A 15,858-nucleotide genomic window follows, 5' to 3' on the forward strand; every position below is an offset into this window, starting at 1 on the left:
TGGCAGCTTCAGTGTCTGGTGAGGGCCTACTTCTTGGTTCACAAACGGCTGCCTTTTTTCTGTGTCCTTACATGGTGGAAGGGGCAAGAGCTCTCTGAGATCTCTTTTATAAGGGCACTAACCCCATTCATGAGGGACGGCTCTGCCTACATGACCTAATAACCTCCCAATGCCCACCTACAATTACCAACACACTGGGGATATGAATTTTGGAGGGACATCAACATTCAGTCAATGGCAGCCATGCAGCCATTATTCAGTTCCAGCCAACAATGCCCTGTGGGAATGTAGGCTCAGAATTGCCAGATTTTCTGATTTTTAAAAGAAATCAGAAATCCAGATTTTTAGGTGGAATTTCCCAATTTTAAAAGGCACTGTATGGGCAAAAAGCAATTATAGGCAAGATTTGTCCCACAGGTTTACAACCTCTGATGTCAAGGAACCTGTGGTAGGATCATCAAGTCTGTTTGATGATGGCAAGTCTAAAGTCTTGTTTTCTGCTTAGGTCAGAGCCCAGGAAGAGAGTCTGGGAGCGGTCTCCCACGAGGAAATGGAGTCCTTCACAACCTCCAGTGGGAACACTTACTTTGTCTTCCTGCCCCTGGAACAAGAAGAGAGTAGCAAGAGGCCCCATTCCAATGTTTCTGCCATTCTCTTCAATGACAGTTCCAGTGCCAAGGTCCTAGAACAAGTGATCATTCCGTCCAGACTAGTTTTAGAAATTAAGAAACAGTGAGTAGAAAACCCTTTTATTCTCATTCTCCTTGAGTTTTATTAACAAGGTGAAATAGTATAATGGAAGATTGGACTAGTTTCGATGGAAAAGAAAACACGTAGGTAACTGAGGGTAGAGATGAGAAACACAACACAAAGTAGCAGATGTCCAGGGATTTTTTGCAGTCACAGATATCCTCTGTGAGAGAGAGTCCTCTGCCTGTCCCAGGATGACTTGCTGGCCTGGGCCTTGTATCAATACATAAGAAACAGGGTTTTCCCTACAAGGTGTTCCTGGGTTCTAGATCCTGGCATGTCTGTTAATATTAGAGTTCCTTTTCTTTTCTTTTTTAGGAAAATTATATAGATATAGACCATAGTTATGAGTATATCAGTATGGTATTTTGCTCTGGTTATGTGACACATTTAATGTAGAAAATTGAAAAAAGTACAATGAACAATATAGAATAATTTTGCCACTGAACATTTACCGCCCCTAACTCCCAAATTTCTTTCTGGTCCTTTATGTTTGAATTTGGAACAAATGTGAAAATTTGCATTTGGCTCTTGGATAGCATTTGCATTGCCCTCCTGATACTACAGTGTCATAGCTAGGACTAACCAGCTAGAGATCACCTGGTTAGTCTACCTCCCATGTTTACACATGGACAGGAGACCAGAGGCAGGGAGTAGAAGGAGTAAAGTCAGGCCTTTGGACTCTATTCTCCTTCACCTCAGCATCATCTCACCTTGAAAATGTCTTCTGACTTGAACCCCATCCTCCTCCTTCCTCTGTCACAGGCCATTGTCTGCCCTCTCCATAGACCAGGGAATGAAGAAAAGCAAGGACCACCATCGGAGCTAATATTTATTGAGAAAGTTTAATACTCTCAATAACTAAGAGAGGGGTACTGTAATTAGCTCATTTTACAGGTGATTCTAGAAACTGAAGCTCAGAATTAATAACTTGGACGAGATCTCTGAGATAGGAAGTAGTTAAATCCAGGATATGAACCTAGACCCTGTAATTCCAGAGTCTTGAACCAAACACTATGCCATCTGGCCTTGGGACCAACCAAAAAAATAGTTCTGTGTTCAACGGATTGGATTTGAATGTTGAAGCATAGCATACATACCGAAAAGTATGGAAATTATGAGCATATAGCTCAATTAATTACCCAAAGGGAACACACCCAGTAATCAGTACCCACAGGAAAGACAGCACTACCAACCCCCTTCATGTACCCATCTCACGTCACTGCCCTCCCTTACCCAAGGATAACAAATATTCTAACTTCTGAATTAGTTTTGCTTGTTTTTGAACTTATTTAAATGGAATCACATAGAATGTATTCTTTTATGTCCGGCTTCTTTTGGTGAACATGTGTATACATTTCTGTTAGATATATAACTAAGAGTGGAATTGTTGGGAAATTGACTTATATGTATCTCCATCTATCTTTTGGTCCATCTGTCTCAGAGGAGATATAACCAAAAGATACTGCCAAAGAGGTTTCAAAAGTGGTTTTGTTTTAACAGTTTACAGCAATGTATGAGAGTTCCAGTTGCTCCACATCCTCACTTGGTTTTGTCAGTAGTTTTTATTTTAGCCATTCTGGTGTATGTGTATCATTGTGGTTTTAATTAGCATTTTCCTGATGAGTAACAGTGCTGTGTACCTTGTCATATACTTATTGGCCATTTAGTAATCTTTCTGTGAAATGCCTAGCCAGATTTTTTGCCCATTTTTTTCCTGGTGGATTGCCTATCTTATGTCTTATTAATTTATGTGAGTTATCTATCTCAGATATGAGTTTTTTGTTAGTTAAATACATGGCAAATGTTCATCCCCTCTCTGTGCTTGCCTTTTTTACTCTCTTAAAGGTATCTTTTGATGAACAGAAATCCTTTTAATAAGGTCCTAGTCATCAGTTTTTTTCACTAGGGTTAGGGTAATTTCTGTCTTATCTAAGATATCTTTGCTTGCCCCAAGGTCATGAAAATATTCTCCTGTGTTATCTACCATAAATGTTATAGTTTTAAACTTTCATAGTTAGATGTACAATTCAACTGGAATTGATTTTTGTTTATGTATGAGGTAGGAGTCAGACTCATTTCTTTCCCATATGGATAACCAGTTGACCCCAGGCCATTTGAGAAGACTCTCCTCTCTCCACTGCTCTGCCAGGCCTCGCATCACCACCTCCCCCTGATTTATTACTGTAGCTTTATATTAAGTCTTATTATCTGGTGGTGTAAGTCCTCCAACCTTGACGTCCTCCAAGATTGTTTTGACTATCCTTGGCCCTTTGTATTTCTATATAAGTTTGAAATCAGCCCATCAGTTTCCGAAAGAAGACATTTGCCGAGCTTTTAATTGTTATTGTATTGGATATGTAGATACATTTGGAGAGAACCAACATCTTAACAATATATAGCCAAGAAAATCACTCTACATTTTAACAGGATGAAATAATAAACTGGGAAGAATATTTGCAACTCACATCTCAGTCAAAGGACCTTATGTTCCCAATACATAAAGAGATCCTAGAAATTAATAAGAAAAAAGGCAACTACACACTAGAATGATGGACAAAAGATATTAATGTATAGTACACAGAAAAAGAAATTTAATAGTCTTAAACACATGAAAATATGCTCAATCTCAGTCATAATATGACAAACTTGTCAAATTCAAGAGTTTGACAATACATTCTGAAGCTATGGATAAATAGGAACTTTTATTCATTGTTGATGGGAGTTCAAGTTGCCTTGCAACAGAAGCAGTTTGGCCGTATCTACCAGATCCACAAATGTATTTCAGGCTTTGATTCAATAGTTCCCTTTCAGGGAATTTATCCTATAGAAATTGTTCTACACTTGACATATGTACGAGGTTATTCATTGCAGTCTTGTTTGTAAGAACAAATGGTTGGAAACCACCCAATGTCCTTTAGCAGGGGGTCTGGCTAAATGAATGATGGTCCACCCAAACAAAGAGATACAATGTAGTTGGAAATAAAATAAAGAAGAAGGAGTAGAAGGGGGAAGCACTTTAAGTATCAGTGTGGAAAGATATCTCCCTGGTCACAATTGCTGACCCTCGCTGGTCTCTCCCTTAGGCTTCGAGCTGGCTTTTTTGAGCACTTAGAGAAGTGGTTTGACCAATGTGCCCTCAATGCCCGGGTCATCGTGGCCACCAAGATTGATGAGCTGGATTCAGAACTGGAGCTGCGTCTGCACCTGCACCAGCCAAGAGCCCAGCTCATTGAAAAGGACATCCACAACATCAGGGCAGGTACTACAGACCCCCGGTGTCTGTGCCATTGCAGCCCCACGTTCATTAGCAGCTTGTACCACACAATGCTTAGCATGTTGTCATCACACGTTGGAAGATGTGCGTGAGGGTTCGTACCTCCCAGGTTGGCAGAGAAGGTTGTACTCAGAATCCTCATTTAAGGTTTTTTTAAAGAAGGTGTTAGATGCTGAAACGAAGAGTATTGTCCTATTTTAGCTTTGTAGATCCCAGATATGCTCTCACACCTGTCAGACACACACCTGCATGGCAGATGCCCTAGAGGCAAGCCTGTAGTTCAGGAATCAGAGCTAACAGGCTCAACCTGTCTAGCTGTGGGATTCTGGGCAGGTTACCTGACCTCTCTGATCCCTTCCTAACCTGCAGAGGGCATGCTGTTGGTGGTAATTAACTCTCCTTGAAATGGTACAGTGAGGAATCATGAGCATCTGGCATAAGCCAGAACCTCCAAAAGTGGTAGCCATTATTTTCAGCTTATAATTTTTAACACTTAAAAAGACATGCCATTTCTCTCTAAGGCAGAGGGCTCCATTAATTGGAGGGAGGGCACTTTTATTTGGATCCTTCAATGGCTCCTGTCAGGTTTTTACTCAAGTCACACTTTAAGCTCCGTTATTGACCCTGAAAGCTTCCAGAGAGCCCCCACGTGACCCCACCCAGCCTCCTATTGCCTGGAGCAGCAAAAGAGTGTGGACTCCAGAGGCCCAATGCTTGTGGCCTTGGGAGACCAGCTTGACTTTTGGAACCTCGTTGTCCTCATATGGGAAATGTGTGCATTAATTATAAATATAAACAAAGATGCTCCCTGAAGGCTGGTTTCCTCCCCCTTCCCTGGCTCCTGGCCCCTGGCCCAGTGCATAATGTGAAAAACGAGGCTGGAGAAGCAAAGCCCCAGAATCCCACCATTGGTTTTTGGCAGAGCTGAGACCACAGCACTTCCTCCACTCCAGGCAGTAGGAGGTGAGATGAGGTGAGCTGGGGCTCTCTGCTAACTCTAAAGGCCTCTGATGGAGCTCTTGAAGTCCATTGTAACTGAGGCTCATTGGAAATGAGAAGCCACTGATATAAATAGCCAGCACAAAGCTGGGCAGTTGGCATGTGTCCCTTTATATCAGTGACAAACTGGCTGGCTATTTTCTCCCAGGCCCTCGCATCAAGATCCCTGCCCTCCCCAACACCCATCCCACCTGCTCCTGGGGTGGGAGGTGCTCTCCGTCTCCCAGGCTTTGTTCCTGCTGCAGGCAGGGTATCTCCACCAGCAGGCACCTCCCTGATCACAGCTGGCCAGATCCTCCTCTCCAGTTACAGACCCAGGGCTGTCTCACATTGGCCTCCCTGAGATCTGTGTCCATTCCCAGGCCAGGCCCCGGGGAGGGCAGTGGGGACAGGATAAGGGACCTTGGCCTGAAAGGTCCCTGCTCTGCAGCTGGCCCGGGAGAGGCACATCACTGTCCAGGAAAGCGCTGTCCTGAGCTGACTTGAGATCCTGGAGGGCCTCATCTCCCCTTGTCCTTTTCCAGGCGAACTCTTGCTTCACCAAGAGCGGCTGGACAGCCACTGTGCGGGGGTGATGGAGACGCTGAGGAAGGAGAGGATGATGTTCTGCCAGTTCCAAGAGGAGCAGAACATGAGGAGCAGAAACTTCCGGCGCAAGATTTACGACATGGAGCACATCTTCTTGAACGCCACCAAGAGCCAGAAGTAAGGGCACCGGGGGTCTCAGCTGTAGCCTCGTGGCCCTAGAATCCCAGCCAGGTGGCTGTTCTCAAAGGAGTGGTTCCCCCACCCCCTGTGGATAATAGAAGGGTCAGGGTTTCCAGAAGGGTTTTCACCTCTTCACAAGGGTGCAACTGTATGAAGCATCTGGCCGGGGGCTGGGCGCTGGGGGTGGGGGAGCAGCCGAAGAGAGAAAAGGGTGCCTGTGGTCAGAGTGCAGGGGTGCAGATGACGTGCCCTGAAACGTCCATGGTGGGAAAGACCGCTCCTATCAGGGGACGTCAGGAAGAGCTTCCTGCAGGAGGCCCTCGGGCCTGGGATGGAGAAAGGTGGGGAGGGGGCAGGGTTCTCCCGTCGGAGAGGCGCACTGGCCCAGCTCGAGGTGGGGATGCCCTGCTCTCAGGGCAGAGTGAGGGGTCCCGGGAGGGCCCTCAGGGATTTGAGGTGAGGCTCCTGTGTGCCCAGGGAGACCTCCATCAGGTCACCGGTGAGGAGCCCTTACAGGTGTCTGTACCGTGGTCAGGTGCACAAGAGGGAGCTGGTTAGGGTGGACTTGGGTGTAAAGAGGAAACCTGCAGCCTGCTCTCTCAGGAAGTCCGGGAGCCAAGTCTGTGGGAGTGAGTTAGAGAGAGCCGGTGGAGGGAGGAGGGGGCGGAGCCAGTAGGACCTGGGGATTCTCTTAGCAATCTGGTGGCAGGGGCCGGACAGAGGAGAGGGCTGCCCTCTGGTCCAGCTCACTGAGAGCCCCACACGCACTGGCATCGTGAACTTCCTTCTAAGGCCTCTTTTTCTACCCAGAGAAGACAGGCAGTGGTTCTGGTGACCCCACAGCTGGGCATGGCCTGTGGAGCTCAAGCCACCTCCCAGGCTGCCCGCCCATGCCCAGGTCACCACCCTGCCCTCCCGTGTCCCCCAGGCTGGTCACTCTCAGCAGCACTCTGCACCGGGAACTGCTCAGCTACGTCGACGTCTTCCAGGTGTCCCTGCGCAGCTTCCGCCAGTACCTGGAGGAGAGCCTGGGCAAGCTTCGCTACACCAACGTTGAGTTTGTCAGGCACTGCAGGTGACAGCCAGCATCTGGGGCCTCTGTGGGCCACTGGGCTTTCTCTATTGAGAGGTGGTCTTGTTTGCCCCTCCATTTTTTAATAGGGACAAAATATCCATAACATAAAATGATCCATTTTAACCATTTTAGGTATACAGTTCACTGGCATTAAGTACATTCACACTGTTGTGCAACCATCACCACCATCCATCTCCAGAACATTTTCATCCTCACAAACTGAATCTCTAAACACTAACTTAAACACTAACTGCCCATTTTGCCCTCCCCCAGCCCCTGGGAACCACCATTCTATTTTCGGTCTCTATGAATTTGACTACTCTAGGTACCTCATAGAAGTGAAATCACACCGTATTTGTTCTTTTGTGTGTCTGTTTTTTTCACTTAGCATAATGTCTTCAATGCTCATCCATGTTACAGCATCTGTCAGAATTTCATTCCTTCTTAAGTCTCAGTAATATTCCATTGTGTGGGTGTACCACATTTTGTTTATCCATTCATCCCTTGATGGACATTTGGGTTGTTTCCCTGCTTCTGTCCTTGAGTTACCTGCATTTGTTTTTCCATGATCTTGTACTTTTAATCTAAAGCCTTGTCAACCACAGTATTTGGACTGGGTGGAAAGGTTCAGGTCTGATCAGTGGCTTTTATTTCTCCCCAATTATTTTCAGATTGTTCTCAGAGGGAGGCAACTTTTCTTCTGAAGAAATTGACTCACTGTGTCATCGACTGGAGAAGGAAGCTGCCCGGATAGAGTTTGTTGAAAATTTAATCATGATCAACATGGAGAAGATGGAGAGCGAGTACCTGGACCAGGTGAGCGGGCCCCACCATGACCTCTAGCCAGGCTCTCGTGATACCCGCTTACAAGGTGGTTGCCTTGCTCACTGCCTGATAGGCTGGTCAAGCCCCCTTTCCAACCATTAACTGAGCCTGTCCCCCTCTGCTTCTAAAGTCCAAAAGTTCCAAATTAAGCCCCACTCCTTTACTTTTTCTCTTTCTTTAAGGCTAATGATGTCATCAACAAGTTTGAAAGTAAATTCCATAACCTGTCTGTGGACCTTATTTTCATAGAGAAAATCCAGCGGTTGCTGACAAATCTACAAGTGAACATCAAGTGCGAGGTAGGACAGATTCATTCTTCATCTGCCCCACGGGACTTGACGTTTATCACACACACCTGCATGCCAGGCACTGTCCCAGGTGCTGGGGATACTGGTGTGGTCTCTGCCCCATGGGACTTGCACTCCAGCCAGGAAGTTAGAGATTAAATCGTAATAGTTTCTAACATCCACTGAGTTATTATGCACCATGCAGCCTGCCAGTGGGCTTATTTTGATTAACTGTGTGAGTCCTCACAAGAGCTGTGAGGCAAGTACCGTTCTTATCCCCATTTTAGAGATAAAGAAACTGAGGCAGAGAATCATTAAGTGACTTAGGGCAAGAACACAGAGTTCTTAAATGGTGGAGCCAAAATGTGAACCCAGGTCTGACTGACACCAGAAATTCAGGCCTTAACCATGCCAGGCCATCTGTGCTACAGAGGCCATGAGGGCTGTGTGAGGTGCATGGGGACGTAGAGGAGAGGATTTCACCTGGACTAGGAAAGTGGTGTTTCCCAAGGCTTGATGGCGAAGGAGGAGCCAGCCAGGCAGGAGGGTGGGGAGCAGTGTCCTGGAGAGATCGTGAAAAAAATCCTGGGGAGCTGGAGCCAAGGGGAGAGAGAGCTCGAGCAAGAAAAAGTGGGGAGCAATGAGGCTGGAGCGGGGGCCGGGTCAGCAGGGCCGTGTGAGCTGGGCTCCTGGTGCTGGAGTGAGGGTGAGGGCAGTGGGGACAAGGGAAGGGTGCTATTTATTACAATTTTTTAAGCTGTATAATCTTGAAAAGTTTCTTCAAAAACATCACTTTGATGGTTTCTCTCTCCCGAATGGGTTGCCATTTTTACTTAACCATTCCTTTTTGGAGGAACATTTGGTGGGTTTCACTTATTATATACACAATGGTGTGTTAGACATGCTTGCACTGGAAACTCTGATGATGTCCATAGGGTGCCTCCCAGAGCTGGAATTACTGGGTTAGAGCATGAATGTTTTAAGGCTCTTTGTACTTTTCAGGTGGCTTGTACAGACATCCCCTCACCAATAGGGCATGAGTGTGTCCTCCTAACGCCCTCAACCAGTACTGCAGTTTTATTTTTAAAACTTACTATTTGACAGTAAAAAAAAAAGTCCTTTAAATTTGCATTGATCGAGTTTCTGATACGACTGTGCATTTTTCCCCTGATTTCATTTTTTCGGTACTTAATCCACCTCTCAGATGATGATTTGCGGAACATTTTCTTGATCAAAATAAGTATTCTAGAAACAAATCTCAGAACCTCTGGTTTTTCTAGGTGGCAAAATCCAATTTGCAAACAGATGGATTAAATTCTTCTCTGGAACAGCTTCAAAGCAAGGTACAAATGTGCCGAAGCTCAAGGGGAGATGAAAAAGTAAGTGCTCAGTGGATACTAAGCTATGAATAGTAAAGATGCATCAGGCCAGAATCGTAAACCGGAAATAAACTTACATCTGTGGTCAAGGTTTCTCCACTACCAGCGGGGCCTCTGAGTCTTCCTACTTAACCCCTGTTTTATTCAATGGAATTAAGGACGAGAAGAGAAAACAGCCATTGCCCCCGGCCTCTAGCACCTCCCAGGCAGGCATCTCGAGGCCAGTGAGCACAGGGGCTTGAGTCTGGCCTCCCTCCCCCTCCAATGTCACCAGGCCTCCCTCCCTGTAATTGGAACACAGCCCTGGATGAATAACAGAGGCAGGACTCTGCCCTCTGAACAACCACCTTTTGTTTGATTTTCCTTTTGTTTTGACCATTGCACATAAATTGGTTACTTCCATTTTCTGTGTATAAGCTGTGGAAAGTCCAAATTGTAGCGAAGTCTGGGAGAAGCGAGGTTCCAGGTGCCTGCCAGGCCCTAACCAGCGTAGCGGGTCTCTGCGTGTTTACGTTGCTGACTTGCTTGTTTTTCTGCTTCTAGTGCATGTCTCTGTCCCTTGTGCCACCTGCACCCTGGCCACTCCAAGTAATCTTTTCTCCACAGTTCAACCAGGCACTCGAGAACCAGATGTCCTGGCCAGGGGTTCTGTCTTCCATTTCAGTGACTAAGTTGAGGTTTTATTGTTATTAGCACTGAGAGGACATTTATTTTTCTATCTTTACTGCTTTTTCTTGCATAGTTACATGTGCTTGGTGAAAAAAGTTTGAACATCCACGAAGCACAGAGTGGAGGTCCCGTGTAACCTCTTGTGTTTTCGTGCAGATGTTTCTACACATACACGGGGGGAGCAGGGGAAAACCAGCTTAATCTGCTGTGACCCCTTCTGCAGGCCCTTTAGGGACAACTCTCTCTTCAGAGCAGAAGCATTTGCTCTCCCACATTTCCTCACTTCCTATCTGATGTGTCAGGGCACTGGGCAGGGTACCTGGGGGCTTGCACAGACCCTGGCATGGGGTGGGGAGCATGAGCTTGAGCGGGCGGGTGGTCCTGTGTTGGCCACTTCTGCCGGGTCATGATCAGGAGATGGAAGCAATGCATCAGGTGTTTGGTGAAGGCGGTGGGGACCAGGGAAGGGTGTGGCCAGGGCCGTGTGCTCAGTGCCACGTTAAAGAAGACCTTCTGGCTGCTGGGTGCAGAAAGGCAGGGAGGCAGGTAAGAATGAGGCAGAGTGCCAAGACCAAATAGTGTCACCACTCAAGACTCCAGCAGGGACATGTTCCAATCCCGGGGTTGAGCGGCAGGGGAATGGGCGGGAATCAGGGTGCATTGGAAATGAAGGGAGTGGGAAGAGGCCAAGGCGCCACCTGGCCTGGGTCATCCAGTAGGTCAGTGAGCCATTCAGGGAGCAATGTGTGGGGACCACTGAGCGCTGTGCGGGCTGCTTGGGGAAGGTGAACATCCTCACGGGTGCTTCCCTGCCCCCTGCAAGGTATGGTCTGTGGGACTGTTGCTCCAAGGGGTCATGTATTTGACGTATTTGATCTGATAGCCAGATCACCCTCCAGAAAGGCTGTGGCCATTTCACTCCTCACACCCTCGCCGTCTTGGGCCAAATATTTCCTTCTACACGAAGAGCATTAGAACTAGAAGAGATCCTAAGGAACATTCTGTGTCCCCATCACACTGATGGGGAGACTAAGTAGAGCAAGTTTAAATCCTTTGCCCAGAACAAACCCATAGAACCAGGAATAGAACTCCCGATGCCCCATCAGGGAAGGATCTACTGCTGCAGTGGAGCCGCCTGAGAGAGCCAGCCCCGGGCTCCCCACTCCCACAGGGCCCTCCCTGCAAGTGAGGGGCCTCCATGGAGCCAAGAGGTGTCCTTGCCAGCCAGCCGGTTCCTGCGGTTCACATGGAGTCAGCCTGCCTGCCCGCAGCCTGCTTCCTGTGGCTTTTTTCCTCCATGTTTGCACTAGATAGTGACCACGGAAGACCTCCTTGGCCTTGTTCGAACTTGGAAAGAAAAACTGAGCCAGAGGATTCAGTATCTCAACTGCAAGCTGGACATGGTATCCGTGACTCAAGTGGTCTTTACCGTAAGGAACGGGATGGGGCGGCCGTGGGGAAGAGCGGCTGAGCTGTTGGGTCCGGGCTCCCAGGAAACCCGCAGGGCTCAGCAGAGCCCAAGGCAAGAAGATCTCCCAGGCCACTGCTGGACGTCAGGCCTGCTGGGATGCCTCGGAAAGGCCACAGGCTGTGGAGTCAGATCTGGGTTCAAATCCCAGATGGATCACTTCCCTGCACTGGTCTCTTAGGCGACCCCTCACCTCCCGGCAGCACCTCCTCCCGCCATCAGGGCCCACCAGCTCTCAGGGCAGCCTCACCTCTCAGCCTCTTCCTTCCCACCCGCTGCCAAGAGAAGCCACCGGCTTCTCCCCACCCCACCCCCGTGGCCTTGTCCAAGACCCCCGTCTCTTGCCCGCGTGGCTGCCCTTATCCTCTCACTTCCCCCATGATCCATTCCCGGAGCTGCAGCCAGACCTCATGCTGGACAAGGCCAGTCTGCCCGTGTCACTCTCCTGCCCTTGGGATAAAATCCAGACCCTTTACCTAGACCTGTGCAGCAACCTCCTCCAAGGTCTGCCCTCCGTGGGCTCTTCATTTCTCTGGCCCCCCCTAAGAGGTCTCTTCCCCCAGGCCTTCTCTCACCCCCTGGTTTCGGTGGCATGTCCCACTTCCCCATGAGCCCCCAGACCATGCAGTGGGGTCTCCCTTTTAGGAGCCGTCTCCCCTAGACGGTGTGCCCCAAGAGGGCAGAACCTGTCGCCCTCACCCCACCCTCTCTCACCAAGCTTTAAACACCAGAGGTGCTCACAGCTGCCAGAAGGGCTGTGACAGAGCCAATGGTAGCATAAGCGGACACCCCTCAAGTTCTGCTCTGGCCACCCTCAGGCCCTGCCTCTCACTGCCATGCTCTGAACCAGCCCTTCCTTCTTTGGGGAGGCTCTTCCCGCCGTGCCACTAGCACTAAGCTTCCATCACACCATCAGTACTGCGCCCCACGAGATGAAACTTAGGAGTCCAGCTGGAGTCCTTCCCTTACGGTGCTGACAGTCTAGCACTGAGCCAAGATGCAGGATAAAATAGGGGACAGTTCAACTAAGCACTCGTGGTGGGCCGCCACTCCCACCCTTTCTCTAAGGTCCAACTCGAGGTGGAGGTGGCCACTCACTCATCCATGCACGCATTCACTCACTTGTCCGTTGGTCAGAAACACCGCCTGGGCACATCTACAGGTGGCCTTACAGGTCCGTGACCCTCAGCCTCAGGGAAGACACTGGAACTTCCCCTTCATAACACTGGCCCCATTTTTGACCATTTATCTGTGGTCAAATAAATGTCTTGTCTCTCTGACCAGACTGTAAGCTCCATGAGAGTAAGGGTCACATGTGGCCTCCTCATCCTGTGTCCCATACCCAGGCAGAGGCTTGCAGAAAGCAGGCACTCAAGAAACATTTTTGAAGCATGCACGTGTGAATGAATGAATGAATAGTCCTCTGAGGTAGATATGATCACTGCTATTTCACGGAAGGGAAAAGGGAGGCTCAAAGAGGTCAGGCAGCTGGCCTCCAGCCACAGCACCTGGGCAAGGTGGTGCTGGGACGGGAAACCCAGCCTGCCTGCCTGCCTGCCACCCACACAATCAGGCCCTGATCTTTGGCCTGCAGGACAACATCTTGACCAACCTGGAGGTAGAGAGTGACATCCTGGTGTCTTCAGAAGCCCATGAAGAAGAGGCCAAGGTAGACGTGGTCACCCCCGAGTCCTTCACCCAGCCAAGCCGCATGGGGAAGTCCATGATTGAAGACCCAGCTGTGGTGGTGGTCAGGAGGATCCTGCAGTGAGTGGCCTGGGTGTGCTCAGTGGGGCCCTGAGCCTTCGGGAGCCAGCCTCCATGTGAGCCCACCCTTGACAGCTGTGACCTTGTGCGGGGGCTTCTCCTCTCAAAGCCTCAGCTTCCTCCTCTGAAGTGGGGCTCACGATTGGGCAGACTCACGTGGCATCGTGGGCTAACTGGGATGGTGCCCGGTGCCTGGCCTGAGCCGTGCTCGTGGTCACTGGGGAAAAGCTCACATCCTTTCCTTTGGTTTCAGATTTCCTGACTCAAAATGTCCAACCCAGCAGTGTGACAAAGAGCGGTCCCAAACAGGTAGAGGCAAACAGGTCTCAGGGCACCGGTGGTGGGGCAGCTGGTGGTGCCACCCAGCCCCACCTCACCTTGGATCCTCTGTTCTTGTCCTGGGTGCTCGTCACCCAAAGGCTTGAAGCGACTCCGGAACCGGGCAGAGCACTCCGTGAAGAAGGGCTTGTCCACTGCCAGTGCCACTTTGGCAGCGAGGTAGAAAGGCTAGGCTGCCTGCGATCTCCCCTCCCCAGGCCCCACCCTGCCACCCTTTACCAGACCAAGTCCTCAGAGTGCACCTCCTGTGCTCACAGCCCTGACTCCAAGGGACCCCACGAGGGGCCGGCTCTGACACGGGCTTTAGACTGGTCTGTGCTCATCCCTGCCCAGTGGCTTGGCTCGCATGGCCTCCCACCCTGGGAACCTGTCCGGGAGTTGGGTGGTTTTCCACGGTATTGTTTGGCTTCCTGGATTGCCACTAGAAATAGCGATCTGTCCTCCTGCAAGTCTGATTTCCTCAGGCCGGCTTCCTGAGTTTTTTATTGTAGCTAAGGGGTTGGTGTCCTAGGCAGGTTGTTGCAGCTTATGGGCCAGAGTTCTCTATTTATATATGGTCCAGCTGTTGTCCATTTGTATATTCAGTCTCTCAGTGGTTACCAATGAAGTACATGTTGCTAGGGCTGCCAGATAAAAATTCAGGATGCCCAGTTAAATTTGAATTTCAGATGAACAGCACATAATATTTTTAATATTATATATGTGTGTCCCAAATATCGCATGGGATGTTCACTAAAAATTTCTCATTGCTTATATGAAATTTGAGTTCTTTTTTAAAATTTATTGTTGTATAGTTGATTTACAGTGTTGTATTAAGAAATTCAAATTTAACTTGTATTTTTATTTGAAAATTTGGCAACCCTACATGTGGCTCAACCTATTTTTCTTTGGGTCCTCACCATAGAAAAGGATACAGATTTCTGTGCCCAAGCACCTCTGTCCCTTACCCACTCTCGGCAGCCTTGTGTGGGTTTTAGTGGTCAGGGCTTCAGCCCCGCGATAAGGCTGTCTCCAGAGCTGCCAAGGGGGAGGGAGCACCTCGAAGCGCGGGGCCGCACAGGCAGGCCCGGGTGGGGCTCACACAGGCTCAGATCTGCCTGTGTTTATCTCCGGCCTCCAGAGCACTGACCCACCTTTGCCCCACAGCATCACACGGTATGCCAAGCCCAACAGACTAGACAGAAAGTACCAGGTGCTCGGAGACAAGCCACCTCCTCCGGCGGAGTAAGTGCCAATGCCATGTCCTTTAACTCCATTTTAACCTGTCATCTTTGTCAGGGGGCAGCTAAATCTAACTCAGCTAAGGGAAATAGGAAGTAGGGGGCAGAGCAGGAGAGGTCGGCAAGGGGATGGGTAAGGGTCAAGATTGGTTTGTCTCAGCCTGACTCACCTAAATTTATTGAGAGATATTTCCACCAAATTTAGACGTTCACCAAGAAGACATTCTTCTTTCCTTTGAACAATAAGTTCATTTCTATTCAGTCACCTTTTGTTCCTTGAGGGCCAGCTGAACCGTCTACTGAGACTTGGTGGTAGGGCAGCCAGTCAAGGGGCTTTCTAGACGTTGTGCCTGAAGCACCCAGAGTGGCCCACTCGGCAGTAGCTCCTGGCATTCCAGTTGCCCATCACCTGACTCCAGCTGGCAGGGCTTCTTTGGATCCTGGAGGAAAAGCCAGCTACAGAACAACTTCTAGTCCCAACAGGGACCTAGATAGTCAGGTTTCAGCTCTCAGTGGAGAGTTGGAGCCAGATATTGAAGGAGACTAGAAGAATTGAGATTTGGTAAGAACTGACAAAACGTACATGACAGCAAGATCCATGCCAGTTTCCAGGGAGGTCACGAAACCTCAAAGCCAATGAATGGGGATAGAATCTACTAATCACGAGAGAGTGCTATAGTTTCCCACTGAAACATAAAATGTATGTCGCCCTTCTTTTTGATTCTTGTTTACAAAACAAGTCTGGTCTCATTAGCTTTGGCCTGATTATTTACATAAGTGCAGCAAGCATGGTGATTGACCACCTAAACTTTTTACGTTTGCGTTGCTGGAACTTTTCAAAAAGAATCTCAGATTAGACTCTTAAAAGCCTCTTGAAGCCAAAAAGGCGAGTCAGATTTCACCTGCAGTACCTATAGATTTGGGTGAAAGCCTCTCTTCTTGAGGTCCCCACAGTACCTTAAGGTTTTCCTTACTCACCTGTGAGGCTGGGAACCTCATAAGCCAGGTGCCAGGTGGGTTTTCCCAAGAGGGCTCTGAAGCATTGTCTCCATGAAGTCAACCTTAGTTTCCTGAAACTGTTTGGTCATATCTGAT

At 48.9% G+C, this 15,858-nt stretch overlaps 1 protein-coding gene across 4 annotated transcripts in view; it reads left to right on the forward strand.

The window, feature by feature from the left end:
- Window positions 1–15,858, forward strand: part of CCDC180 (coiled-coil domain containing 180) — a 54,916-nt gene that overhangs the window by 25,577 nt on the left and 13,481 nt on the right. For 3 of the 4 annotated variants that reach the window (XR_009008708.1, XM_057548943.1, XM_057548946.1), the window contains exons 18-29: window positions 506–732; window positions 3,837–4,012; window positions 5,551–5,731; window positions 6,663–6,809; window positions 7,481–7,625; window positions 7,817–7,933; window positions 9,202–9,300; window positions 11,280–11,399; window positions 13,032–13,204; window positions 13,458–13,513; window positions 13,624–13,702; window positions 14,690–14,767. Coding sequence is in view for 3 of the 4 variants with exons in the window: in XM_057548943.1 (XP_057404926.1) it covers window positions 506–732; window positions 3,837–4,012; window positions 5,551–5,731; window positions 6,663–6,809; window positions 7,481–7,625; window positions 7,817–7,933; window positions 9,202–9,300; window positions 11,280–11,399; window positions 13,032–13,204; window positions 13,458–13,513; window positions 13,624–13,702; window positions 14,690–14,767 (1,598 nt within the window). In the remaining variant the exon portion in view is untranslated. The remainder of the gene's footprint in view (window positions 1–505; window positions 733–3,836; window positions 4,013–5,550; window positions 5,732–6,662; window positions 6,810–7,480; window positions 7,626–7,816; window positions 7,934–9,201; window positions 9,301–11,279; window positions 11,400–13,031; window positions 13,205–13,457; window positions 13,514–13,623; window positions 13,703–14,689; window positions 14,768–15,858) is intronic. The other variant, XM_057548944.1, reaches the window with a different exon arrangement.

Source organism: Balaenoptera acutorostrata, chromosome 6, assembly GCF_949987535.1.
Source record: "Balaenoptera acutorostrata chromosome 6, mBalAcu1.1, whole genome shotgun sequence".
NCBI classification, from domain to species: domain Eukaryota; kingdom Metazoa; phylum Chordata; class Mammalia; order Artiodactyla; family Balaenopteridae; genus Balaenoptera; species Balaenoptera acutorostrata.